The 25,458-nt window shown below is 54.9% G+C and overlaps 1 protein-coding gene across 2 annotated transcripts in view; it reads left to right on the forward strand.

Moving 5' to 3' along the window:
* The window catches only part of GNB1L (guanine nucleotide binding protein (G protein), beta polypeptide 1-like), a 69,797-nt gene that overhangs the window by 27,701 nt on the left and 16,638 nt on the right, over window positions 1–25,458 (forward strand). For both annotated transcript variants that reach the window (XM_011958671.1, XM_011958672.1), the window contains exons 3-6: window positions 8,400–8,546; window positions 9,028–9,153; window positions 17,853–18,015; window positions 23,318–23,416. In XM_011958671.1, the coding sequence (XP_011814061.1) occupies window positions 8,419–8,546; window positions 9,028–9,153; window positions 17,853–18,015; window positions 23,318–23,416 (516 nt within the window). In that variant the 5' untranslated portion in view covers window positions 8,400–8,418. The remainder of the gene's footprint in view (window positions 1–8,399; window positions 8,547–9,027; window positions 9,154–17,852; window positions 18,016–23,317; window positions 23,417–25,458) is intronic.

Consider the following 25,458-nt stretch of genomic DNA (forward strand, 5'->3'; position numbering starts at 1 on the left):
GGACTACAGGGGTGTGCCACCATGCCCAGCTAATTTTTGTATTTTTAGTAGAGACGGGGTTTCACCATGTTGGCCAAGATGGTCTTGATCTCTTGACCTCGTGATCCGCCCGCCTCCGCCTCCCAAAGTGCTAGGATTACAGGCTTGAGCCACTGCGCCCGGCCCCTTTCTCCTTTTAACTTCACCAAAACTCTATAGAGGGCTATGTCCCACCTTTGTGGATTTCTATGCGTATAGCACAATGTCATCTCCCATTCTAAAGGATGTCTTCTTAGGCTTCTCAAATGCCAAATTCCAGTTGTAAGTTTCATTCCTCCAAATCTTAGTGATACTCTTAGCTGGTATTTATTACCATGAGTTAAAATTTCAAGTTCACTCTATAATATTAAGTTGAACCATATGAGGTCACCATTTTTGTAGGTCAAAAACAGCTGGATAATGGCAATTTTGTATAGTTCAAACTAATGCATGTGCTGTGTATTGATACCAAGACAGCTGAAGCTATACGTTCTATTTATGACTCTTTTCCATGATATATTCTTCTGTGCCTTAATGGGCACCTCCCCCAGTACTGTTCTTGCTGTTGTATCTGATATCATTCCAGAGCAATTGATTTTATAATATTATCAGGACACTTTTTTCCTTTCCCTTCCATTTTCAATTTAAAGTTCTCTTTATCAGATCAACACGGCTCTCAGTAAACACATTTTTCCCAGTTATCATAGAGAACTCTGTCCTTAGCCAAGAGCCCAACAATCCAGTATTTTAAACCATGCTCCAGACAAAACAAATCCTATTCTAAAATTCCATCTCTAGTGGAGCACCCCACTGTGCCCGTATCCCAGCTACTCGGGAGGCTAAGGTGGGAGGATTGCTTGAGGCCTGGAGTTCAAGCCTGCAGTGAGCTATGATCCTGCCTGTGAATAGCCACTGCACTCCAGCTGGGACAACATAGGACAACCTCATCTCAAAAATAAATTAATTAATTAATTTTAAAAATTCCATCTCAAAAGGCAGCCATTTCATTATATATATATATAGTTTTTTTGTTTTGTTTTGTTTTGTTTTGAGATAGGGTCTCACTCTGTCACCCAGGCTTTAGTGCAGTGGTGTGATCACGGCTTACTGCAGCCTCGAACTCCTGGGCTCAAGCAATTCTCCTTCCTTAGCATCCCAAATAGCTAGGACTACACTACTGTGCCCAGCTAATTTTTATTTGTTTTGGGAGATGAAATCTGACTATGTTGCTCAGGCTGGTCTCGAATTCCTGGCTTCAAGTAATCTTCCCACTTCAGCCTCCCAAAGTGTTGGGAATACAGGTGTGAGCCCACCACACCTGGCCATAAACTGGTACATTTTGTAAACTGCAACGAAGAATTAAAAACTATCTGTCTTTGTCAAGTCTAATGCTTTTTGGCTGGAATTCAACTTTGTCCGCTATTAGTATTTCAACTCCTCCTTTCTTATTGTTTCTGTTTGCCCCGTATACCTTTTTGCCCATCTCTAATTTGAGCCTTTTGGAATTACTTTGTGTTATACACTCTTTTTCTTATTGACTGACATATTCTGAGTCAAGGAGTAAATTCTGAGAATGAATCCTTTAACAGACATGTGTTGTGAACGTTTTATTTCTGTCTGTAACTTCAGTTTTGACTCCCTTAATGTCTCTTGATGAGAATTATGACTTTGAGCTTCATCCATGTAAGACTGGAGTTGATTCGTTTTCAGTTCTGTGGAGTATTCTGTCATACGAATTTACCCAATGTGTTCCTTTCTGCAGTTGCTAGCTGTTTGGGTTGTTTTTGGTTTTTGTTATTATACCCAATACTACTAGGAACATTCTTGTGTGAGTCTCTTTGCACGCACTTGTGAGAATTTCTTCAGGGTGTTTATCTAAGAGTAGGGTTGCTGAGTCATACGGCATGCAAGATGGAGCCAGATTGTTTTCCAAAGTGGTCGTTTCCGTGTGTGCTCCTTCTAGCTTGGTAGAAGGTTCCAGTTGTCCTCTGTCTTCATCAACATTTGACAGACTGTTTAATTTTTTGCTAATCTGCTGAGAGTATAATTATATCACATTGTAGTTTTGACAGGCATTCCCAGGGTTATTAATTAGGTTCAACATCTTTGCATATATGTATTGGACATTTACGTTGCTTGTGAAATATCTGTCCAAGCCTTTTGCTTATTTTTCTTTTGGTGTTTGCTTTTGTATTCTGTTGACCTCTGTGTTCTTTAGATATTCTGGATACAAGTCTAGTGTGGACTTGTCTTTCTCCACCCCTCTAGCCTGCCTTTATGGTTTTATATCTACAGAAAAGCTGCAAGTGTAGTAAAATAAATACCTGTACACCTTCACCTGTGCTCACCAGTTGTTAGCATTTTGCCACATTTGTGCTACTTCTCTGCCTATATATTCATACATAGATGGGTAGAGATATTAAGAGAGAGAATTTTTTCGAAAACAGAATTTGAAAACAGATTGTAGACATTATAGCATTTCACCCCTGAATACTTTAGGATGTATCTCGTGGAATAAAGACATTCTTTACAGAAAATACGGTTATCCTTCCCAAGGAAATTAATAACACCCCATTATCTGCAGTCCATATTCAGATTACCCCCAAAGGTCCCCCAGACATCCCTTATAGCCCCCTTTTTTGGATCCAGGATCGGATCTAAGAGCCAGGATCTAAGGTTCATATGTGTTTGGTCATCATGCCCCTTTGGTCTCTTAATGTCGAAGTTACCTGGCGTTTTCCTTTGGTGGTTTCTCTTGATGTTGACCGTTTCGACAAGTCCAAGCTAGTAGTCTTGTCTAGTGTCTCGTCGTATGGATGTGTCTGATTGTTTCCTTTATGGCTGGATTAAGGTTGAGCATTGTTGGCATGGACACACAGGGATGGTGCCACGTCTGTGGCATCACGTCAGGAGATAAGCAACGCCAGTTTGTTCATGATTGGCAGTGCCAGCTTTTCTCAGTGGTGAAAGTGGTGACAGCCAGATGTCTCCATTGAAGGTACACATTTTCCTTTTGAGATCAGTGAACAGTCTGGAGAGTAATACCTTGGCACAACACACATCTCCTGCTTCCCAACCACCTCTCACCAAGTTGGATCCTTTTCTGATCTGTGTGATGATGTTTCACCTCCCTTGCTCTCTGCTTGTAGTTGCAGCTCCCTCTCAGTTTCTTTAAGAGCATTAAGCACCCTTGCCTTGTATACCTGAGTGCTCTGCTCTGTGGATCTAGTTCTGTTTTCTGTTGCCTCTGATGACTCTCGCTTACAGTGCCATGGTTCCTTGTTGATTTTTGTGATTTTTGACTACAACCTTGTACTTCTTAGGACTTTTTCTAAAGTGAATTCCTTGAGGCCTGGGTTTCAGATGGGTTCCTTCTGAGAAGACAGACTGAGGTGTGGGGGATCTCTCAGGGTGGTGTGAGTTAGGGCTGAAACCTGAGGACTGGTGTGTTTCTGGCATCCATGGGTGTAGGTTTAGTGCTGGCTCAGCCTAACACTGAGCATCTAGCTACTGGGGTTTTCCTAGAGGTTAGCCACCATAGGAGGGTCCTAAGCTTTGCCTTTTGTCACCCCAGAGGCCATCAGAGCTGGAAATCCAGGTCACTAGTGCAGCAAATGCCCTCATAGCAGGCTTGGCAGGTCTCCCGAGGTTGCACTTAGTGTTTGACCTCTGGCAGCTCAGACTTTTTTTTGTCAACTTAGTGATGCATTTAAGATTTTGATTTTGATTTTTTTCAGAGACAGGCTCTTGCTCTGTTGTCCAGGCTGGAGTGCTGTGGTGTGATCGTGGCTCTTTGTAGCCTGGAACTCTTGGGCTCAAGTGATTCTCCCACCTCAGCCTCCTGAGTAGCTAGACTTACAGGTGCCCACCACCATGCCCGGCTAATTTATTTTTATTTTTTGTAGATATGGGGTCTGACTATGTTGCCCTGGTTGTTCTTGAACTTCTGGCCTCCAGCAATCCTCCTGCCTTGGCCTCCCAAAGTGCTGGGATTACAGGCCTGAGCCACTGTGCCTGGCTGTGTTTAAAAAAAATTTTAAGATAATTATTTATTTTATTTTATTTATTTGAGATGGAGTCTTGCTCTATCCCCCAGGCTGGAGTACAGTGGTGCGGTCATGGCTCACTGCAGCCTTGACCTCCTGGGCTCAAGCCATCCTCCCACCTCAGCCTCCTGAGTAGCTGGGACCACAGGCATACACCACCACACCTGGCTAATTTATTTTTATTTTTTGTAAAGACAAGGTCTCCCTATGTTGCCCAGGCTGGTCTTGAACACCTGGGCTCTAGTAATCCTCCCACCTTGGCCTCCCAAAGTGCTGGGATTATAGGCATGAGTCACCATGCCTGGTCTTTTAAGGAACTTTTATCAACATCTTTAGTTGTTTTTTGGGAGAGGACCACCCAGGGTGTCCATCCTGGTGTAAAGGGGGTGCTGACCTAGTCTTCAGTCTTGCTGGTTATGGGCTGGAGCTTCCTCCGGGGATGCTGGAGCTATTTCCATGCCCTTGTGTGAGATATGCAGTGGGGCGGAAGGTCCTGTTTGAGGCACTCCCAGCAGCCTGAGTGGCCTGTCCTTGTGCTGTCACATGCCCAATGGGACAGGCAGGACCTGGTGGGCTGGGGCGGGCAGGGGTGGTGCCAGTGGCCTCTCTGGGTGGTGGCTCCCCACGTTGACTCACTTCGTGGTACTCTTTGCTAATTTACACAGAAGGGTTAGGGGACTTGAGCACAGGGCTGTGCAGCCCAAGGGCAGGGCAGGGGCCCAGGCTGAGCTGAGGCCTGTCTGGCATAAACCCCCAAAAGCCCGAGAATGTCTTGGGTAGAGACCTGTGGTCTTTGGGCTCCAGCCACTGCCCCAACCCTGCTTCATCTGTAGGGAGGAAGGCCCTGCAGGTGTGGGCGGGTGTGTGCCAGCGGGACGTTTGCAGGCCTGCCCCTGCCTCCCTTGAGTGCAGTGTCTGTGGACCTCTGTGCCAGTTGCACCTGCCCGCTGGTCCCCACACCCAGAGGAGCGCTCTGGACCTCTCTTGGGAGAGCCGTGGGGCCTGCCGAGCTGCCTCCGCAGTGGCACATTGCAGGCAGATGCCCTTGTTGTCCATTTGTGCCCTGGGGCTTTCAGGGGCGTTTGTGGCTTCTCTGGAAAGGCTGTTAAGAGTTACACAAATTGTGTCAGACTGTCTTTCATTTTTCAAAGAATGTGGCTCACTTTGACACCTGGAAGAGCAGGCAGAAGCCAAAGTTGTGCTCTGTGAATTAAGTTTCCTGTTCCTTTGCCTCCAGGAGGACAGGGCCGGGGCTGGGCTGGGGCCACTGCGAGGACGGCTGGGCGCACACAGGCCTTGCGCAAGGGCGGCCTTCGCTCCACAGCCTGGGGCCAGGCAAGATAGGGGAACGTGATGATTCTCAATTAAATTAATAAAGAATAATTAGATGTCATAAATCAAGCAATCCTAGGATATTGTCATGGGAAAAATATGTAGCTAGAATTAATTAGTTTTCAAATAAAGCATTTATTTTAATTACTTGAAATGATGGAGCCCTTAATTGCCGATGCATCATTTTGGCCTGTGCGTTTTGGTTGTTGTAACAACGTGACGGGTTTGTTCCCTGCAATTCTGGGGAAACAATAGAGGAGAACTTGATTTCATCACCTGAGAATGAGCCTTCTGCAGGTGAGGTTCTGGAAACTCCCGCCAGGCCCCAGGCAGGTGGCAAGTGGGGGCCGGGCTTCGGCTGGCACCGCCCAAGGCCGCCATGCTGTCTGTGTGTGTGCTTCTCTGTGCTGTGTGTGCAGGTGTGTGCACATACGTGAGTGCCTGTGCCTGAGTGTGTGAGTCTGCGTGTGTGTATGTGTGTATAGATATGAATGTGTGCCTCTGTGTGTGCCTGTGTGTATGTGCACATATGGGTGTGTGAACATGTATGTGTATGTGTGTGTCCTATGTGTGGGTTTTGCATGTGTGTGTGCGCACCATGTGCATGTGTGTGCCTGTGTGTATGTGTGTGCATAGCATGTGTCCAATGTGTGTCCGTGCCTGGATTGCACGGGGAGCCTGTGTAGAGGTGACCTGTCAGGCTCTGCTTCCTGGACTGGAGTCATGAGAGGGGCCCTCCATCCTGCCCTCAGTGCTTTCCTGCTAGGTGGAGGTGACTTTCTGCTAGGTGGAGGTGCTTTTGCCGGGTCTGCATTCTTTGGCTCCTCTTGGAGCTGGGGCCCTGTCTCCCTGTCTGTCTGACTAGCTTGCCTTTCTTACCTGGCAGGCATAGCACGAGCAGGTGGTGGCTTCTGAGAACTGTCCTCCAAGCCAACCCACTGAGGGCAGCTGTTCCAGCCCCTGGCCCGGCTGCGGGCTGCGTCTTCAGGAGTCTTCCCCATCCCAGGCTGGAGCAGGGGCGGTGGGTCTTGGGAACAGTGTGGGGTCTGGTCCCTCCACCTCCCTGGAAGCCACTCTCAAGTTTGGGCATGGTCAGTTGGCTTTCAGCCACAGGTGAGAGAGGATGAAACCCCTCTCATCCCCCTCAAAAAAGAAAAGGAAAAATGGAACTTGGCAGTTAGTAACGGACATCCCAGGGAACTCCACATTGTCTTTGGAACCCCTTGAGAGAGGCAGGGTCGGGAGGTAGAGTGGCTGCCCGAGGTCTCTCTCCAGGCAGGGTGGACCTGCGCCCTGGAGTCACTGCCTGGCCCCTCCCAGGCTTCCTGCCCTCCCCCATGCAGCCTGTGCAGGCCCTGGCTGCTGTCCACCCTCCACTCTGCAGGACACCTTGGCAGGGGCGTTTCTCAGGGTGTTTTGAACCTTTGCTCCAGCTGGGCTGCTGCTGCCTCTCCTGAAGAGAGTAAGGAGAGGGCTGGCGTGTATTCAGGAGGAAAGAGGCAGGGCTTGGCGGTGGTGGTGCCACTGAAGGCACACCCTGGACAGCCACCTCCAGACATCCACAGCACTCCTGCCTCTGCACCTGCACCCCCATCTGCCTCCCACCCAGCACCTTCTGGAAGAGTCCTTCCCACCTCCCCTGTCCTGGTCCTTTACTGGCCCCAGTCCCTCTGCTGGCTGTGGCTGCCATGGGCCATCCTTCCTGCCCTGTGTGCAGGCTGTAGGTGACTGGGCCGGGGCCTGTCCCACCGTCCCAGAGCCCAGTGGAAGAGGCCCCCTGTGACAGGCTACCCCAGCTGCCCAGTGGTCTGCTCCTGGCCTTTCCCTCTGTGCCTTAGCCCAGCTCAGGGCCTGCAGGCAGACAGACGTGGAACTGGTCGCTTCTGGCTCCAGGGCCACCCCACAGAGCAGCCAGCTGTGGGGCTGAGGTGCATTGAGAGGCTCTGCGGGGCTGAGTGGTTGGATGGGCTGGGCAGGGACCGGGGAAGCCTCTCTGGGTGGGTGGTGGCTCTGCAGGCCTCCCCGACAGGCCCAGTGGTCCGGGGAGCAGCTGCTCATTGGTGACGGCAGCTTTCCCAAGGAGCCGCACGGCGACTCTGCCCCGGCCACTCTGCCCTTCAGTGGCGCCACGAAACCCTAGAGTACTTCAGGCCTCAGCGCCAGGGGCCTGGCGCAGCTCAGTGACTATTCTCTGCCTCAGTTTCCCCAAGTGTAAAAGGGGTCCTGCCGCCTCATAGGGTGGTGATGGCAGTTAGAAATTGTGGCAGGGCAGGCCCAGGGCCCAGCAGATGTGAGAGGAAGGCTCATCCTAGCAGCCCCCCTGGGACCCTGCATGCCTCTTTTCCCCCGATCCCTGATCCCTGAGCTGGCCATGGGCAGAGGTGGCAGCAGGGATGAGAGAAGAAAGGAGACTGGATTTGCCAGTGGGGAGGGAGGGTGGCTCCCAAGAGAGACACTGGAGTGAGGCCTGGACAGAGGGTGGGACTCAGCCAAGCCCAGTGGCAGGACTGGCAGTCCCAGCACGCCGATGGCCAGAGTGGGAAAGCACCGGTGTGGCTGCTGGGATCTGGGGAGCCAGAGGGCACAGCCAGTGGTGGACAGGAAGGCCTGGAGGCCAGGGTGACCGAGGGAATGGTGGACACTGCTGTGCCCACCCAGGGATGGCTCAGATGGGACCCAAGCGGGTGCACCAGTCAAGTGCAGAGGCCAACAGGCACAGTGCGAGGAGGGCTGGCATCCATGGGGCTCCCAGGTTTCCCCAGCAGTGGGGGAAGGGTGAACTCCGTGCTCTCTTCTGGGCTCACCGCCGTGCAGGGAACTGGTGCCTCTGCAGCCACAGGCCATTCATCAATGTCTGGGGAGCAGGGGTGCCTCTCCCAGGAGGGGCAGAGGGCCAGGGACACTGAGCAGGGGCAGTGTCTCAAGCACCTCTGCGCCTGAGCAGCCTTCCTAGAGGATGGGAGTAGGGACACAGTCATTCACACGCCCTCCCTTGGTGCCCAGGTAACTGCATCCTGCCAGCATGGCGGCCCCCTGCCCGCCACCGCCTCCAGACCCCCAGTTTGTCCTCCGAGGCACCCAGTCACCGGTGCATGCGCTGCACTTCTGGAAAGGAGCCCAGGCTCAGGGGCACCCGGTCCTCTTCTCAGGGTGAGTAGCTGCGGCCCCAGCCCCAGGCCACCCAGGGCCAAGTCAGGAGGTCGTGACCTAGCAAGGAGCCCAGCACTTGTTTGAGGGTGCTGGCCAAGGGGCATGGACTGCTCGTCACCCAGGCTCGCACCCACCAGACAGACACACTGTCCCTTGGGGGAGGCAGGGACACGCACACTCTTTGTTACAGACTCAGGAGCAGGCAAGACCACCCAGCATGCATTTCTGTGGCATGGCTCCCCGACCTCCAGAGAAGCAGATCTGCCTGAGTCACACCTAGAGGCTCCTGAGGGTCCCCCGCTGCCCTCTCTGGAAGAGGAGCGCTTTGCCAGTTTGCCCATTAGTTCATATTTAGAGCTGTCGGCTTTTTAGCTCTACCAGCCTAGATGCCCACATCCCACAATGTAGCCTCCAGGCTGGCCCCAGAGCATTCAGCACACCCTTCTGCCCCCTGACGCCCTGCTCGGCTTGTCTGAAACAGGTCTCAGAGTGGCCTGGTACACGTCTGGAGCCTGCAGACGCGGAGAACGGTCACCACCCTGGATGGCCACGGGGGCCAGTGTGTAACCTGGCTGCAGACGCTGCCCCAGGGGCACCAGCTCCTCAGGTGGGTCTCCAAGGTGCGGGAGCCAGGTATAGCCTTCGGGGGAGTCAGGAACTCTCTGATGGAGGCCTTAGTGTCCATCACTGGGTGGCAGAACGGGGTGGGGGGACCAGAAGGGGCCAGCAGAGGGTCCGCAGCAAGGGCAGGGTGTGCAGGACCAGCCCCTCGTCGTGGGGAGGCAGGCAGGTCTGCCTCTGCATCTCCACCATCTCCACTGGACCCTTCATGCTCCAAGCTGGAGCCAGGAGGTGCCAGCTGAGGAGGCCGGAGCTCCAGGACTGGTGACATCTGAGGTGAGCCCAGGTACAAGTTGGTGGGAGGGCCTTCACAAGGGCACTGGGTTGTGGCTTGGGAGACTGTGCAGGGGTGAGGGCATTTGCTGAGAGGAGGGGAAAGGGACAAAGTATAGGCTCCGAGATGCAGGCAGTGGTCCCAAGGAGGGCCTCCCTGTCCACTGCCCTTCCTGCCTGAGCCGTGTGCCATGAGCATGGTGGGTCACACACCGTGCCGGTGGAGGCCCTGGGAACTGGGGGTTCTGACAGCTGAGCCCTGGCCGTGTGTGTCCCTTCACTAGGTTATGACAATGCACCTGACTCTTCCCAAGAGGACCCAGCCCCTGATGTGCCACATACAGCTATGTGGCCGGCAAGATGGCGGCTGAGTGGCCGGGGGAGGGGCGCAGGGCTTGGGCGTGTAATGCTGTCCCACAGCGGTGTGCTTTTGTGTTTCTGAAGTGGGCATGGTAGTGAGGGCCATCTCCCCATCCAGTCTCCCCTGCAGTGTCTCCTGTGGTTTCTGCCCCTGCAGTCTCCTCCCTCAGGGCCCCGAGCTCACGTGTGTGTTCTGTCTCCTACACATCACTTGGGCGTGACTTGTCCAGATTGTGCCTCAGCAGGAAGGGTCCACAGAGGTGGCTTGTCCCCGTTGGTACTCAGACCCCACTGTTCTAGCCTCTACTTAGCACAAGGGCAGGTTTCTGGGTGCCCCTACGGTTCACCAGCCCTTAGCCCATCCCGAGACAGTGTGACCCTACCCTCCATGACTGCTGTGCTGTCTGGCCAGGTGCCTGCTGGGAAGAGCCTAGTGAACGTATGGGGATGGCTGTGGCGCCATTGCAGTGTCAGCCTGTGCCTTCAGCAGAGCTCACCCTGTCCAGGGCTCCACATTGAGCCCAGGCCTCTCCTCAGAGGAGCCTCTGCCTCCATCCCGTGGGCCCAGGTCCCAGGGCTACCTCTGTGGACCCTTCTGCAGCTTGGTCTCCCATGGCCATGACACCATCCTCCTGATGGGTGGCAGAGCCTCATCCTGAGGTTACCTGGTTCACAGGGCCTTGCTCCACACGCTGGTGCACTACTGGGTGAGCAGGAGGTGGCGGGGGAACAAGAGGGCCTGGCATTCCTGGTTGGGAGATCCCATGTGCTGAGGCCCTGGAGGTCCTGCCTGTGAGTGTGGTGAGGGACAGTGGGGCTGGGTGCTGGGCAGCTGGCAGCAGAGCGGGGGGGGCAGCCCCTGGGGGTTAGCCCACGGCTGGATTCTGACATTACCCCCATGGTCTTGTGGAGGTGATGGGGCTAGGACAACAGGCCGGAGGTAGGCCAGGAAGCAGCAGGCAGGGGCAGGTGCTTGAGGGGCTTCTCTGCTTCCCATGGGGAGTGGGAGGGACAGGGTATGGTGGGACAGGGAAGGCCTGCAGGCAGCTGGCAACAAGTCCTCCTTTGGGCCGCCTGGATGCCGGAGCAGGCTATTGTCCTTGATCACAGTGACATCTGCCCCTGTGTGGGGATCGCTGCCACAAGCCCAGGAATTCTGAGCATGGGCCTGCTGTCCTGGGATTTGCCTTGCTTCATATTCAGGGAACTCCATGCCATCACCATCACGGCCCAGAACTCCAAAATGACAGGCCTGTTCTCCTGCTCTGGACTCGGTGCCTGGTTCATGGCACTGTGGAGTCCAGTCCCCAGAGAATGAGGCCTGTCTGGCCCCCACCAGTCTGCAAAACATGTCTGTGCCAGACTCATGCGGTGCCTACCACCTGGGAGATGGCTGCAGGTGACGGAGGCACCAGGGTTGTCCTGGAGAGCAGAGGCCCTGAGCCTGTGTGCTTGCAGAACCCCCTGTGGTCGTGCCTGCGTACTGGCCAAGACGACCCAGATCCCCCACTGCTGGTGCAGGGGGCCTCAGTGTGGGTTTGGTCTTTGATTGTCAGAGTAGACTTCATTTCTACAACCCCACCAGGCTATGTGCATCGGGAGCTGCTGTTTGTAAGCGTCCTCCTGAGCTTTCAGCCACAGTGTAGCCCTTGGTGGTCCCTTGCGTAGGTGCCTCGTGGTATCAGGCTGCCCTGTAGACGGGAGCTGTGCCAGGCCTCATGGGCAGTCTGGGAGCTAGCGTTCGAGGGCACCTCCCCTTCCTGCTGGGATGGTGCTGCAGTGGCCGCTTCCCAGGCAGAGCCAGCCATGGGTCAGGGGGTCTGTGGATGGAGACTGCAGGTGTGGAGTGCCAGGTGCGTTTGCACTGTACTAGAGCCTGTAGGCCGCCACCCGGCCTGCGCTCAGCTGTGTTTGGAAGCCAAGTCTCTCCAAGTGGCCCTTGAAGGAAGTGATGGCTTTCATGTCGATGGGAGGTGGGAGGACGCCCTCAGCCTCCCGCATGCCAAGGACGCACCTGTGTCCTCAACAGCCACCTCAGCAGGGTGTATTTTTATCTTTTTTCTTGCGAAGTGTAATTTACTCACAGAAGAGCGCAAGACAAGTGTGCTCAGAGCATTGTATTATGGCTGAGTGGGCACCTGAGCAACCAGCTTCCAGTCAGGAAGTAGAGCGCAGGGCCCCCGAGCCTCCGAACCCCTAGCTGCTGCCACCTGCTCTCCCTGGAGGTAGCCCCTCATGCCCCAGGAGGTAGCCCCTCATGCCTCATTTTTGCTTTATTTCTGAATAGCTGTCTCTAGAAAGCATAGACTAGTTTCATCTGCTTTTTTCCTTGAAAGTGTGGAGACATAAGGAACAGCATCTGTGTGTGACTTCTGTCACTCAGCTTTATCTCTGTGAGCTCCCTGTGTTGCATGTAGCTGCAGTCAGCTGTCGCTGTTTTCTTTTTCTTACTTTTTTTTTTTTTTTTGAGACAGAGTCTTGCTCTGTCACCAGGCTGGAGTTTAGTGGCGTGATCTCGGCTCACCGACTCCCTGGTTAGCGATTCTCCTGCCTCAGCCTTCCGAATATCTGAGATTAGAGGCATGCGCCATTATGCCCAGCCAATTTTTGTATTTTTAGTAGAGACAGGGTTTCACCATATTGGCCGGGACAGCCTCGGTCTCCTGATTTCATAATCTGCCTGCCTTGGCCTCCCAAAATGCTGGGATTACAGGCGTGAGCCACTGTGCCTGGCCCCAATGGTGTCTTTAATGAACAAAGGTTACTCATTTTAATGGAGTCCATTCAAGTCTGCCAGGCTTTCCCCTTATGGAGAGTGCCTTTGTGTCTTGCAGGGAGTTCCCACACCGAGGTCCGAGAGACCTCTCTCCATGTCTCCCTGGAGCTTTGCTGTTGTCCCTTGTAGGTCCATGGTTCAGCTGGAGTTCACTACGGTGTGCAGTGAAGGCTCTGTGTTTCCGTGTGGGTACCCAGCGGTCCTGCCTTCCCCCACCTCAATGCCCCTTGGATGGGGCAGGAAGGGGATCCAGGCAGTCAAAGAAGCAGGGTCAGGAGAGTGGTGTGGCAGCGGCAGCCTGGGAGGCCAGGAGGTTGGTGAGAGCAGGCGAGCAGGCTCACTGGTTGAGCATGTCAGTGAACACCTCCAGGAGAACAGAGGCCAGGGTTGCCCCTGCCCAGAGAGGACAGTTACCAACACGGGAAGGGGAAAGTCAAAAGAACCTGTGTATTGTGTGTGCGAGGTTTGTGTATGGAAGTTGTGTGTGTGAGAGATGCCTGTGTGGTGTGTATGTATGTGAGGTGTGTATGAGGTGTGTGGTGTGTGTGATTGTGTGTTGTGTGCATGCATGGGAGGCGTATGTGTGTTGCCTCGCCTGCGTATGGAGGGGCCTGGCGGCCAGGGCATGCTCTAGCAGTGAGCAGGTGGACACCCAGGTCCTGGCTTCTAAATGCTTGTGTGTCCTGGTGGAGTGAGGGTTTCCTGGGAGATGGCAGATTCTAGGTCTGGACATCTCACAGATGGCCACATGTCAGAGGATTCTGAGCCAGCCTGCAGGGGCTCCCATTAGCCTAGGCCAATATGAGCACTAAAATGAATGATCAGAATTTGGGGTGATGAGCCTTTGAATACGATGGGTCCTGACCAGGAGACCAGGGTTGACACCCCCAATGGTGGTCAGGGCACGTCGGGTGCCTCGCAGCGTGATGACTGAGGAGAGGCAGCATCATCTGGTGTCCCCTGAGGAATGTGGGCCTGGGCCTCGTCACCAGGGAAGGAAGGAGTGCAGGAACATGAGAGAGAGGCAGAGACAGGGAGAGAGAAGGGGCGGTGCAGGGGTCAGAGACAGCCGGGACCCACAGCAATGCAATGTGTGCCCCGCGAGACCCCACACAGGCCACGACACCCCAGGATGACTGCAGGCTATTGGGGCTCACCCTTGGTCAGGATGTGGTGGTGACAAGGCGGGGTTCTTGGTGACAGGCTCACCTGTGTGCACCGGGCTGGGAGAGGCCGGGAGAAGCAGGCCAGTGCAGCAGGAGGCATAGGGAGTCTTCGTGCTGTTTTCACAGCTGTCCTGTGAGTTCAAAACTGATTCAAAATAAAAAGTTAAGCTGGGCTGGCTGGGCACCGTGGCTCAAGCCTGTAATCCCAGCACTTTGGGAGGCCGAGGCGGGCGGATCACGAGGTCAGGAGATCGAGACTATCCTGGCTAACATGGTGAAACCCCGTCTCTACTGAAAATACAAAAATATTAGCCAGGTGTGGTGGCAGGGGCGCCTGTAGTCCCAGCTACTTGGGAGGCTGAGGCAGGAGAATAGCGTGAACCCAGGAGGCGGAGCTTGCAGTGAGCCGAGATCACGCCACTGCACTCCAGCCTGGGGGACAGAGCAAGACTCCGTCTCAAAAAAAAAACAGTTAAGCTGGGCACAGTGGCTCACTCCTATAATCCCAGCACTTAGGGAGGCTGAGGTATGCTTGGGCCTAGAGTTCAAGACCAGCTTGGGAAACATCATGAAATCTCGTCTCTACAAAAAAATACAAAAATTAGCTGAGTGTGGTGGCACAGGCTGGTCATCCCAGCTACTTGGGAGGCTGAAGTGGGAGGATCACCTGATCCTGGGAGTTTGAGGCTGCAGTGAGCTGTGATCACCCCACTGCACTCCATCCTGGGCAGCAGATCAAGATACTGTCTCAAAGAAAAAAATGCTAAAGTTCCTGGAAAAACAAGTCAGTCCTCCGCTCCCCGCAGGGCGCACATGGATGCCCTCCCTGTGAGCGTGGTGTGGAGCCACATCTCCCCTCCCTTGGCCCTGGCCCTCATCATGCTGAGGACACCCCCATCTCGGCCTCCCTGCAGTGTCACATTGAGCCTTGCTGCCTAGCAGAGCCCCGGGGGCTGTGCGAGTCTTTGTGCTCCAAATGTCCGGGTACATTTTGATATCAGTTTGGCAGGTTCTCCAAAACCCCAGTGGAGATTTGGACAGGGACTGAGTTGCCCAGATCAGTCTTTGTGGTGCTGAGTTCTCTGTGGCATGGACGCCGCGCCGCACACCGCACAGCCCTTCTGGCAGAACATGGGTGCATGATAATAACTGGGACCCAGACTTTGTTTCAATTTCTTCTGTTTGTCCACCAATGACGTTTATTCTCCAGGATCCTCTGAGCTGTCACGTCTCCTTAGTCCCTTCTGGGTGTGTGATCATTTATTTTCGTGACCTCAACATTTTGGTCTTTTTTTTTTTTTTGAGGCAGGGTCTTGCTTTGTCACCAAGGCTGGAGTGCAGTGGTATCATCACAGCTCACACAGCCTCAATCTCCCAGGCTCAAGCAATTCTCCTACCTCAGCCCCCTGAGTAGCTGGAACTGCAGGCACACGCCACCAAGCTTGACTAATTAAAAAATTTTTTTTGTAGAGATGGAGTGTCACTATATCAGCCAGGCTGGTCTTGAACTCCTGGGCTCGAGCAATCCTCCCACCACCACCTTCCGAAGTGCTGGGATTACAGGCCTGAGTCATCGCACCTAGCTGACACTTTTGAAGAGTTACTGCGCAGATGTTTTGTAGAACACCCCTCAGGTTGGGTTTGTCTGATATTTTCTCAGGTTAAGACTGGGGTGATGGGTGTTCGGAAGAAACCCACAGAAGTGAGGTTTCTCATCCTATCATCCTGGCGTCCATGCTGAACACATGGGTCCCTGATGGCCCATGGCTTGGCGAGGACAACTCTGGTCACTGGGGCAGGAAGTGTCTGCCTGACTCCACTGTCAAGGTATAGCTTTTGCTTACTAGTTGCAGTCCACATGCAAAGGGAAAATGAAGCTCCACCTCCTGGGGGGAGGAGAGCCAAGGATGTGTGGCCCTGTGTTACCACCACTGCAGTAATTACTAACATCTGGGGAGTGTAGTCACAGCTACTCAGGAGGCCGAGGCGGGAGGATCGTTTAAGCCGAGGAGTTTGAGACCAGCCTAGGCAATATGTTGAGACCCTTACACTTTTGCCGCTGATTTTAGCATCCATCTGTGGACTCTGCCGGCACTAGTTATTACTGGGGTGTTCTTGTTTCCCTCATCCCTCCCAGCCATGGCAGATTCCTACTTTAATTGGAATATAAGAAGCTAGAAGGAAGGTTTATTCCTTCTTTCTGATACATAATACACATTCACTCATGAGGATGGGCTCATGCAGATTTCTTTCTTTGAGCTAAAATCTAATACCACCATGATGTATTTGATTTCTCAGATTGTTCCAGCTTCAGAACCTGTGTCCTTCTGACATCCCCGATCCTTTTTTATTTTTATTTTACTTTTTGAGACAGGGTCTCCTGGAGTGCAGTGGCTGAATCATGGCTCACTGCAGCTTCCAACTCCCAGGCTCAAGCGATCCTCCCACCGAAGCTTCCTGAGTAGCTGGGTCTACAGGCACGCACCAGCAGGCCTGGCCAATTTTTGTGTCTTTTGTAGAAATAGGGGTCTCACTGTTTTGCCCAGGCTGATCTGGAACTCCTGGGCTCAAGCAATCCTCCTGCCTTGACCTCCCAAAGTGCTGAGATTTTAGGTGTGAGCCACCACACCCAGTCTTTATTTTATTTTATTTTTTATTTATTGACACAGAGTCTTGCTTTGTCACCCAGGCTGGAGTGCAATGGCTCAATCTTGGATCACCACAACTTCCGCCTCCCAGGTTCAAACAGTTCTCATGCCTCAGCCTCCCAAGTAGCTGGGATTACAGGCGCACGCCACCACGCCCGGCTAGTTTTTTGTAGTTTTTTGTATTTTTTAGTAGAGACGGGGTTTCACCATGTTAGCCAGGATGGTCTTGATCTCCTGACCTCGTGATCCACCCGTCTCGGCCTCTCAAAGTGCTGGGATTACAGGCTTGAGCCACCGCGCCCGGCCCTTTTTGTGTTTTTAGTAGAGACGAGGTTTCACCATGTTGGCCAGCCTGGTCTTGAACTCCTGACCTCTCACGTTATCCGCCTGCCTCGGCCTCCCACAGTGCTGAGTACAGGCGTGAGCCACTGTACCCAGCCTTATTTTATTTCTGAAGCATTTCTCACTGCCTGGCACTACAGGATGCTTGAGACTAACATCTTGGTTTTCCTCCACTCTGTCCTAGAGTCAGCCATTTCTCCAGAGCCCTGGTTCCTGTTTTTGGAGAACAGGATAAGAAACCAAAACCTGGGGTTAGGTGTGGTGTTCTCAGCGGACAGCAGTGGGAGGCGCCTGGGTTGCAGGGTGACCTGTGCTTACACACCCGTCTGCACTCATTTCTGTCTGTGCATCTGACCACTCGTTACTCTTCTTGACTTTACAATCCTAATTTGACTCTGCCAGGCCATCTCTCCCTGTGCCTCTCTGTCACATCTCCCTGTGGTGAGACCCCGGGCCCGTGAGCCACCCCGGTTTCCTCATTTGTTCTACCAGGTGTACGCGTGGAGAGGATCCAGAACTGTAACCTGCACTCCTCTGAGAAACTAATTCACCCACGGGAGCAGTTTTTGCACAGTTATTTTTGTCTTCAACCTCATAAGCATCTAGTCATGAGCACTACCCCACAACGCCTCAGGTTGGCTCTCCTCTGTTCTCCCCCTTGTCACAGTCTGCAGTCCTTCCTGGGGGCCTGGCACCCTGGGCGTTTGCTGGTTTTAGGACGTACACAGTGAAGTTTGCTGTCTGTGCTGTCACAGTCTGCAGTCCTTCCTGGGGGCCTGGCACCCTGGGCGTTTGCTGGTTTTAGGACGTACACAGTGAAGTTTGCTGTCTGTGCTGTGCAGCACTGCAGGCTTGGTGTCCCCCACCCCAGGGCCACGCTGGACAGCCGTCGGTCCACAGCCTTGGTCCACTGCGTGTCCTGGCCTTGAACACTTTGGTGCTGGCTCATGTGTCAATGCCAGAGCGGTGAGGCCCTTCCTCAGCTGAGGCTCCCAACCTTCGGTGATCCAAGCTCACGGCACCCGCTCTCTGGAAACGTGGCCTTGCCTTCCTTCCGCTGCAGGGGCCATGTGACACTTGTCCAGGGGAGTCTCAAGCATGTCTCCTCTTTGTCTGGCAGTCAGGGCCGAGACCTGAAGCTGTGCCTGTGGGACCTGGCGGAGGGCAGGAACGCTGTCGTGGACTCTGTGCACTTGGAGAGTGTGGGCTTCTGCCGGAGCAGCATCCTGGCCGGGGGCCAGCCGCGCTGGATGCTTGCCGTGCCAGGGAAGGGCAGCGACGAGGTGAGAGCCAGCCCACCTGAGGCCCCATGTTCTCCAAACAGCTGTGCTCATCCTCTGCACTTGGTTAGGAGGCGCCTGCGCCCACCCACAGGACCCCATGGAGCTGCCCACTCGACGGCAGCTCTACCGGCTGGGGCTGGTGCACAGCCAGCTAGGCCTGGGCCTGCCCCTCGGGGTGGCCCTGCTGATGAGCCATCCTCCTAGGGCAGAGGGAGAATCAGGAGGGGTTGGGGGAGGGGCCGGTGTTTTGGAGGCCTGACAGCCAGCACAGTTCTGCATATGGAGGAGAGCAGCTGGGATGGCCAAGCCTGGAGGCCCGAGGCCAGCAGGGTAGAGACTGCTCAGGCCCTGACGACCTTAGACCCAAGTGGGAGGAACGGTCCGGGGCAGCTGGCAGGAGGCGGTGGGAGAGAGACCAATGCCCTGGTGAAGTTGGAGGCCTGGGGAGGGCCGAACCAGGGCTGCAGAGAGGGTGGTGTCTCAGGGCACAGAACCAGGGCTGGGATGGGTGGGCGCAGGCACAGGGTGGTGATCACAGTCCCCAGGAGAAAGGTGAGCTAGGGAACACCCAGGGGGATGAGGGGGTCACCAAGCAGGGAGGCCACTGTTAGGTGGAACTTAGGCATGGCTGGAGGCTCACCTCTTGGGGGAGCCGAAGGGAAATCAGAGAAGAGCCTGTGAGTGGTGACTGTCCCGCCTGGTGAGTGGGGTGTGGTGGCCCGAGGGCAAGGCGTGGGGAGGATATACCATGGAGTAGGGGTCACACACGTGGGGGCTACTGCCCATGCCCACTGCCAAGTCCTCCCCATTCCCTGTGCCCCAGCTGTCTTTGGGGCTGGTACTGGGCAGGGCAGCCCCCACGCACAGTCGGGCTTGGCCTCTGCCCAAGGAGAGTCGTTCTGTCTTCAGGCAAATCCAGTACATAAATAATGAGATAGGAACAGGCATTTATTTGTTCATTGCATTTAAATAACCAATTAGGAGCTACATACACTTTTCTTGCCAATCTGCCAAAAACCTGTTACAAGTTGTATTTATGTCAGAAAGAGGGGTGTGCTTCCTCCCCCGGGACCCAAGGTCTGCAGACCCACAGGAATGCCGCAGGAGTTTGAGTCAGCTTTTCCCTTGTCCTGCTGTCCTCCATGCGCTGGTGTCAGCCACCCCCAGGCCGCCAGCCAGCACTCGGTCAGCCTGCACTACCCCCGGCCCCATGTCCCCTGTGCTCAAGGCTGTCTAACCCTCGTCCTGGCTTTTGGCTCTCCCCGTGGGGCAGCATCTGTCTTTTCCCGGGGCAGCCTGTCTGGGGACCTCGCACATCCTGGGAAAACAGTTGCTTTCCACATTCCCACCTGGAATCTGTCGGACTGGGCGGGAGAAAGCCTCGCTGGCCTCCACCCAGACAACGCCCAGGGAGCCGTACTCCCACCCCACTCGGCCGACTGGGTGGCCACACTTGCCCAAACCTAACATCTTTCCTTCTGGAAACAAAAGTTGCAGTCAGGTGCCAGACAGAAAGCTCATGGGTGTCTGTAGGAGGCTCCAAGTATAGGCGCAGGCAGGGGCGGCCCCGGGCTGAGGACCCAGGCCAGGTGGACATGGTGTGTAACTCTGGTGCTCAGGTCCAGGGCTCACTGCTCCCCAGCACCCAGGATGTGGTTCAAGGCGCTGCCACCCCCGCTCCCTCCTGCAGCGCTCAGAGTGGGGCATCAGGACTGCCCTGGGTTCTGCCCTCATCGCGCCCCACCATCATCTTTTGCCCCTGTCCTCACTGGCCTGCTCAAGTCATTTGCCCTTGATGTCCCCTCACTCTCCCCAGAGGGGTCTTTTTGAGCCCAAATTGAGACAGGCCCTCCCTTGTTGGGGACTGTGTATGGCTGTGTAGGCTGTGTAGCCAGTGCCTGCCTCCTCCACAGCCCTCCCCACCCCACAGAAGCACAGGTGTGCTCAGGGCAGCTCCTCCTGCCCCTGGCTTAAGTCCCTCACCTCCCCACCCCATTAACTGCTGGAACTAGCCCATCCTCCTGATATAGCGACAAGAGGAGCAGATCTTATTTTAAGAAATCTGGCACAGAAGAGTGCAAAAAGTAGGAAATCATAGTCCCAGCTACTCAGGAGGCCGAAGCAGGAGGAACCCAGGAGTTCGAGACCAGCCTGGGCAACACAGTGAGACTCCCTCTCTACAAAAAGTTAGCTGAGCCTGGTGGCCGCACACCTGTAGTCCCAGCTACTGGGGAGGCTGAGGTGGGAGGGTTACTCGAGCTCAGGAATTCAAGGCTGCAGTGAGCCGCGATGGCACCAGCCTGGGTGACAGAGTGAGACTCTGACTTTAAAACAAAACAAAACTTCTCAGTTTCATATGGAGAAAACAGGTTGTGAAACGGGAAAAGTTCCTCCCCTCCCAGGGCATGCGATGGCGGCGTGTTCTGCTTCCTCAGCGCCCTACTCCTCAAACCTCTAGGGGAGCACACGGACAGGCAGGCTGAGGCTCCGGCTCCGCGGCAGTGTCGGGTGAATGTTCACAGCTGAAGCCCCAGTGGGTGTGTGTTACAGGCTGCTTTTTCAGTTTAGCTGTCCATAGGTGGCTTGTACTAGTCAGCTCAATTAGACGCTTGCCTTATTGCAAGGACAGAGGGCTTTCAGTATCGTGGGTTCTTGCCTTGGTGTAACGGAAGAATTGGATCACACGTGGGCTTGGAGAATGAGTGTAAGGTTTTATTGAGTAGAAGTAGGTCTCAGCAGATAGGGGAGCCAGAAGGGAGATGGTCTTCTCCTGGAGTCGGTCCGCTTGGTGGCCTGGGCTGTCCTCCAACTGCCCGGCCAGATTCCACCTCGTTCTGCTGGTCGATGGCCTGCTAGCATGCCAGCCTCTGTCGGGGTGCTCTTCCACCGCCGTGGTCCCCTCGACGTCCTCTCAGCGTCCTCTCAATGTCCAGCTGCTTGTGTCCCTGCTTGCTAGGGTCTTGGGGTTTTTTATAGGCACAGAATGGGGGCGTGGCGGGCCAGGGTGGTCTTGGGAAATGCAGCATTTGGGTGTGAATGCAGGAGTGCCTGTCCTCACCTAGGTCTGTAGGCACAGGCCCGAGGGTGGAGCCCTTGCCAGGGGACTTCCCTGCCCGTCTCCTGTATCATTTGGAAATGTCGGGAGTGAGCCACACAGTGTGGTCTACACCCTCCCAGACCCTCCCCACAGCCCTGACGGTGGCTCTCACAGACCCTTCCTGAAAACAGCAAAGGGACAATGGTGGCAACACCCAATGACAGCTTGCCGCTGCTCCCTTAGCTGGGATCACGGAGGCGGCACATGGGTCATAACTCTGGTCCCTGCAGGCCACCCAGGTGCCTGTAGCTCTTCACACAGTGGCCATGCTGATCCTAAGAGGAGAAACCCTGTCCTGGAGTTGCTGTTACTTGCAGAAGACAAAGAACGGCTAAGCCCGCCCTGGCTTCTCCTGGGTTCTCCATGTTCTTCTGTGCCAGGCTCAGTGGCACCTCGTCTTGGTTTTTGGACGTCCTTGTTCCTGTATTTCCATGTTGCTAGAGCTTCTCCTTGAGCGGTTTTTCCACAAGGAATCTTTGGTGTCCACGGAGACCTCTGTTTTACCCTCCTGCTTACCGTTTTGGCTGGCTTTGGAGTTCAGGCTTGACCACCTTCCCCAGAGCTCACAGGCCTGGTCTTACCATCACTGAGCCTCTTGGTTCCTGACTATAATCACCTCTCCCATTACTGAGTTCTTTTTTGCCCCCTTCATTGTGTTGCTCTCTTTGTTCCCCGGGGACCTCTTCCGTCAGATGGTTGGCTCACCCTGAGGCCCCTGGTTTCTGGGCTTGACAGGCAGGAGGCTCTATTTGTGTGTGCAGGTGTGTACATGTTACCCATGCATGTGTGTGTGCATGCATTTGTGTGGGGCCTAGATCTGTGAGCCATCCCTGGTACTGAGTGGGGCAGAAGCCCTATGTTCCAGGCTGAGCTCCTGGTGCTGAGTGGAGTAGAAGCCCTGCTGTCAGAGGCTGAGCTGCTGTGGGGGCCCCTGGCGAGAGCAGCTGGCCCAGGAAGTGCCGTGGCCCTGGTCCGTGTACTGGAGGTGGGCGCCTCAGCAGAACTCTGTAGCTAGAAGGACTGGGCTGTGGGCCTAGCTCTCTGCCCCGCCCGGAGGTGACCTCGCACACCCCCAGCATGCCTGTGGCGATCTAGGATTCAGACTTGGGGTCCTGGGCCTGTTCTGTGTGGGTTAGTGAGGGCAGCAAGCTTCTCACCCACACAGGCACAGGCCCCTAAGACACAATCCCCCTGCCTGGCTCTGGAGAATAGAGAGGCCAGAGACCACTGGACCAACTGGTATGATTTCTGCCTATTCAGAGCCCCCAGCCTCTGGGGCTCGGACTCCTTGTGTGTAAACTGGGTGATGCCCCATGTATGCCAGGCTCTGCCCAAGGTGACTGTGCATTGATGTTATTGCCATGTTATCGGTAGCTCATTCCAAGTGGTTCTTGTGTAAAACGTGCACCAGGAAGGAGAAGCAGACAGAGGAGAGAGAATTGGCAGGCTCTGTCAGGGGCCAGTGAGCTGCTCTCGCTCGCACCTGGGGAAGTTCAGGGATGACTGAGCCTCCCCAGTTCCCAGAGTGAGGGCAGAGGGTGCAGGCAGACCTGGATTCCAGCAGAACCACCTGGCAGTCTGCTGCTTGTGGCCTTGGCCATCCCCTGACCTGGCTGTTCAGGAGATGGGTGATCAGCAGACCTGCACCCCACAAGCCAGCACGGCACATCTCCCAGCCCAGGTGTAGGAGGGCCCTGGCCTGTGTTCAGGGGACCTGGAATGCAGCCTTGATGCACAGGGCACACCGGGGTGCTGGGGGAGCCAGGTTTCCAGGAGCTGCCCTCAGAAGAGGCACATCACATTCATTTCTCAAGTGGGTGGCAAGTCCCTAGGTGCTCCTAGGCAAGTCTTAGAACCATGGCTATGCCCGAGATCACTCATAGTGGTTTGTATGTAAAGCCTGCACCAGGAAGGAAAGAGAATCAGCGGGCTCTGTCAGGGGCCAGGGAACCATCCCCCTGCTCAGCCTGCGCAGTAACATCGGGAGAGGCCGGGGCAGCTGCCAGGCGGTGACCTGGGAATGGTGCAAGCATTTTGCAAGGGTGCATGCAGCCTAATTAGGAGCCTGGACTCCCAGGTGACCACAGGGAGGGGCGCAGACAGAAACTCACAGCAGCTCTGGTTAATCGCCTTAAGAGTCTCTTGTTTGTATAGTGCAGACTCGACTTGGCAACGGCCCAAATCAACTTGTTTTCTTACTGTCAGGTTCAGATTCTGGAGATGCCATCCAAGACGTCAGTGTGCGCCCTGAAGCCGAAGGCAGAAGCCAAGCTAGGCATGCCCATGTGCCTGCGGCTGTGGCAGGTAAGGCCCCCGCGTGCACCAGCCACGCCCTGCTGGCCACGCCCACGGCCATGAGTCATGCTCCATTCAGGATCTGATTTATCGTCAAGCCACTTTGGCAACTCCCCCCACCCCCCACCGCAGGGAACCTGTGCAGCCTCCTCAGTGTCCCCATGGCCCTCTGCTTCCCGCTGCTGCAAGGGGCCTCCCGTCAGCATCTCAGGAGAGGCCTGGCTTCAGCCAGCAGCAATGGCAGCAGGTCCTTGTCCTTTGCAGGCTCGGGTGGGCTCATCCCACAGCTGGTGGTGCCCTCCAGTGAGCAGTGAGGAGGGGACAATGGTGTCTGCCAGCGCCTCAGTACTTGGGCCCTGCTTAGGGCAGGGCGGGCCACGCTGACTAACTACAGCAAGCCTACATGTCCCCGCTTTGCTTGGAATTAATTTTTGTTACTTCTTTGCCTCTTAGAGGCAGGAGTGGACTTAACAACAATGACATTCCCTGAGGCCACACTTGGAATTTCAGATCCATGAACACTTCCTTCCTTCTCAACCGTTCTTTGTGGTTAGACAGGGTTGGAAGGCATCAGCCGGGGCCCAGGTCGGGATTGCTGGGAGGGACTCTTCTGGGCCAGCTGCCTCCATGCAGCACAGCTTCCTTGAGGCCAGCCTCCTCCCTCATCACCCTCCAGGCCAAGTGTAGCTGCCCTCCTCGGGGCTGCTCATGTCTAGGGCTGCAGAGCAGGTGGTCCCATGCATTCACTTGCAAAGAGCCCCTTTAGCCCTGAGCTGCCTCAGAAGCCCATGGTAAGGGGTCACCGGCAGCACCCTTCCCGGGGCCCTAGGTCATGCCAGGCACCCTCCTTTTCTTTTTTTTTTTTGAGATGGAGTCTCGCTCTGTCACCCAGGCTGGAGTACAGTGGTGCCATCTCGGCTCACTGCAAGCTCCACCTCCTAGGTTCACTCCACTCTTTTGCCTCAGCCTCCCGAGTAGCTGAGACTACAGGCGCCCGGCACCACGCCCAGCTAATTTTTTGTATTTTTAGTAGAGACAGGGTTTCACTATGTCAGCCAGGATGGTCTCGATCTCCTGACCTCGTGATCTACCCGCCTTGGCCTCCCAAAGTGCTGGGATTACAGGCGTGAGCCACCGCGCCCAGCCCAGGCACCTTCCTTTTCTGTTCGACTCTGAGAACTGCCCTGGGCTGGGCCTTTACCAGGAGGTGGCTCTGGTTCACTGCCTCTTTGACCTCCTCATGAGAGCGAGACTGGACGGGCCTGTGCAGTTGGTGGGCGTCTGCGTACCCTGCAAGGCCCACCAGGACGGGCACTCCCAGAGGCCCTGCCCCCAGCTTTTCTCTTTTTCCATGTTACCAGAAAGCGGGCGCCCCTTACTGCAGTCAGCTTTCCCCTATGGTTTCTTGACTGAGAAAGTTCACTTGGAATTTGGGGTCTCCCGTGGGCTGATCCTGCGGTGCTACTTCTGTGGCTGTGGCCTTTTGGGGAGAAGCCCTCACGGGAGGCAGGGCAGCTTCCGGGGGGCTCACCTGGGATGATGAAACTCGGTGCCAGCAGGTTCACAGCCCGGCCACAGGGACTGCAGCGGAGCCTGGGTCATTGGCCTCCATGTGCCCAGACAAGCCTCCTCCAAGGGCTTGACAGGGATTCTGCTGGGAGGAAAAACGCCCCCCAAGGCTGGAACCCTACAGGCAGTGGGCAGGACGTCCAGATCCTGGGAAAGGGTGTCCGAGGCTGCACCGCTCCTGTTCCACCCCTTGGGAAACGTGGGTCATTGCACAATCATGTAAAATTCCAACAGAAAAATGCATAGAAAGGGATGTACAAACTTGTTAAGGTAATTAATGTAGTTGACAGAGGACAAATCGCGTTTCTGTTGGTGATGGAGATCCAGCGTGAAGCATTCCGCTAAGAAAAGCCGACATTAACTCCACATGTTCCCTTTTCCATCCCCAAGCCTGAGGGTCGGGTTATAATTTGTCAATCCAATTGTGGCACAGTGGCTTGACTTGCTATTTTTTTTTCTGAAACACTGAGAGTTTTCTTTTC

Source organism: Colobus angolensis, unplaced genomic scaffold (genome assembly GCF_000951035.1).
Source record: "Colobus angolensis palliatus isolate OR3802 unplaced genomic scaffold, Cang.pa_1.0 Scaffold471, whole genome shotgun sequence".
NCBI classification, from domain to species: domain Eukaryota; kingdom Metazoa; phylum Chordata; class Mammalia; order Primates; family Cercopithecidae; genus Colobus; species Colobus angolensis.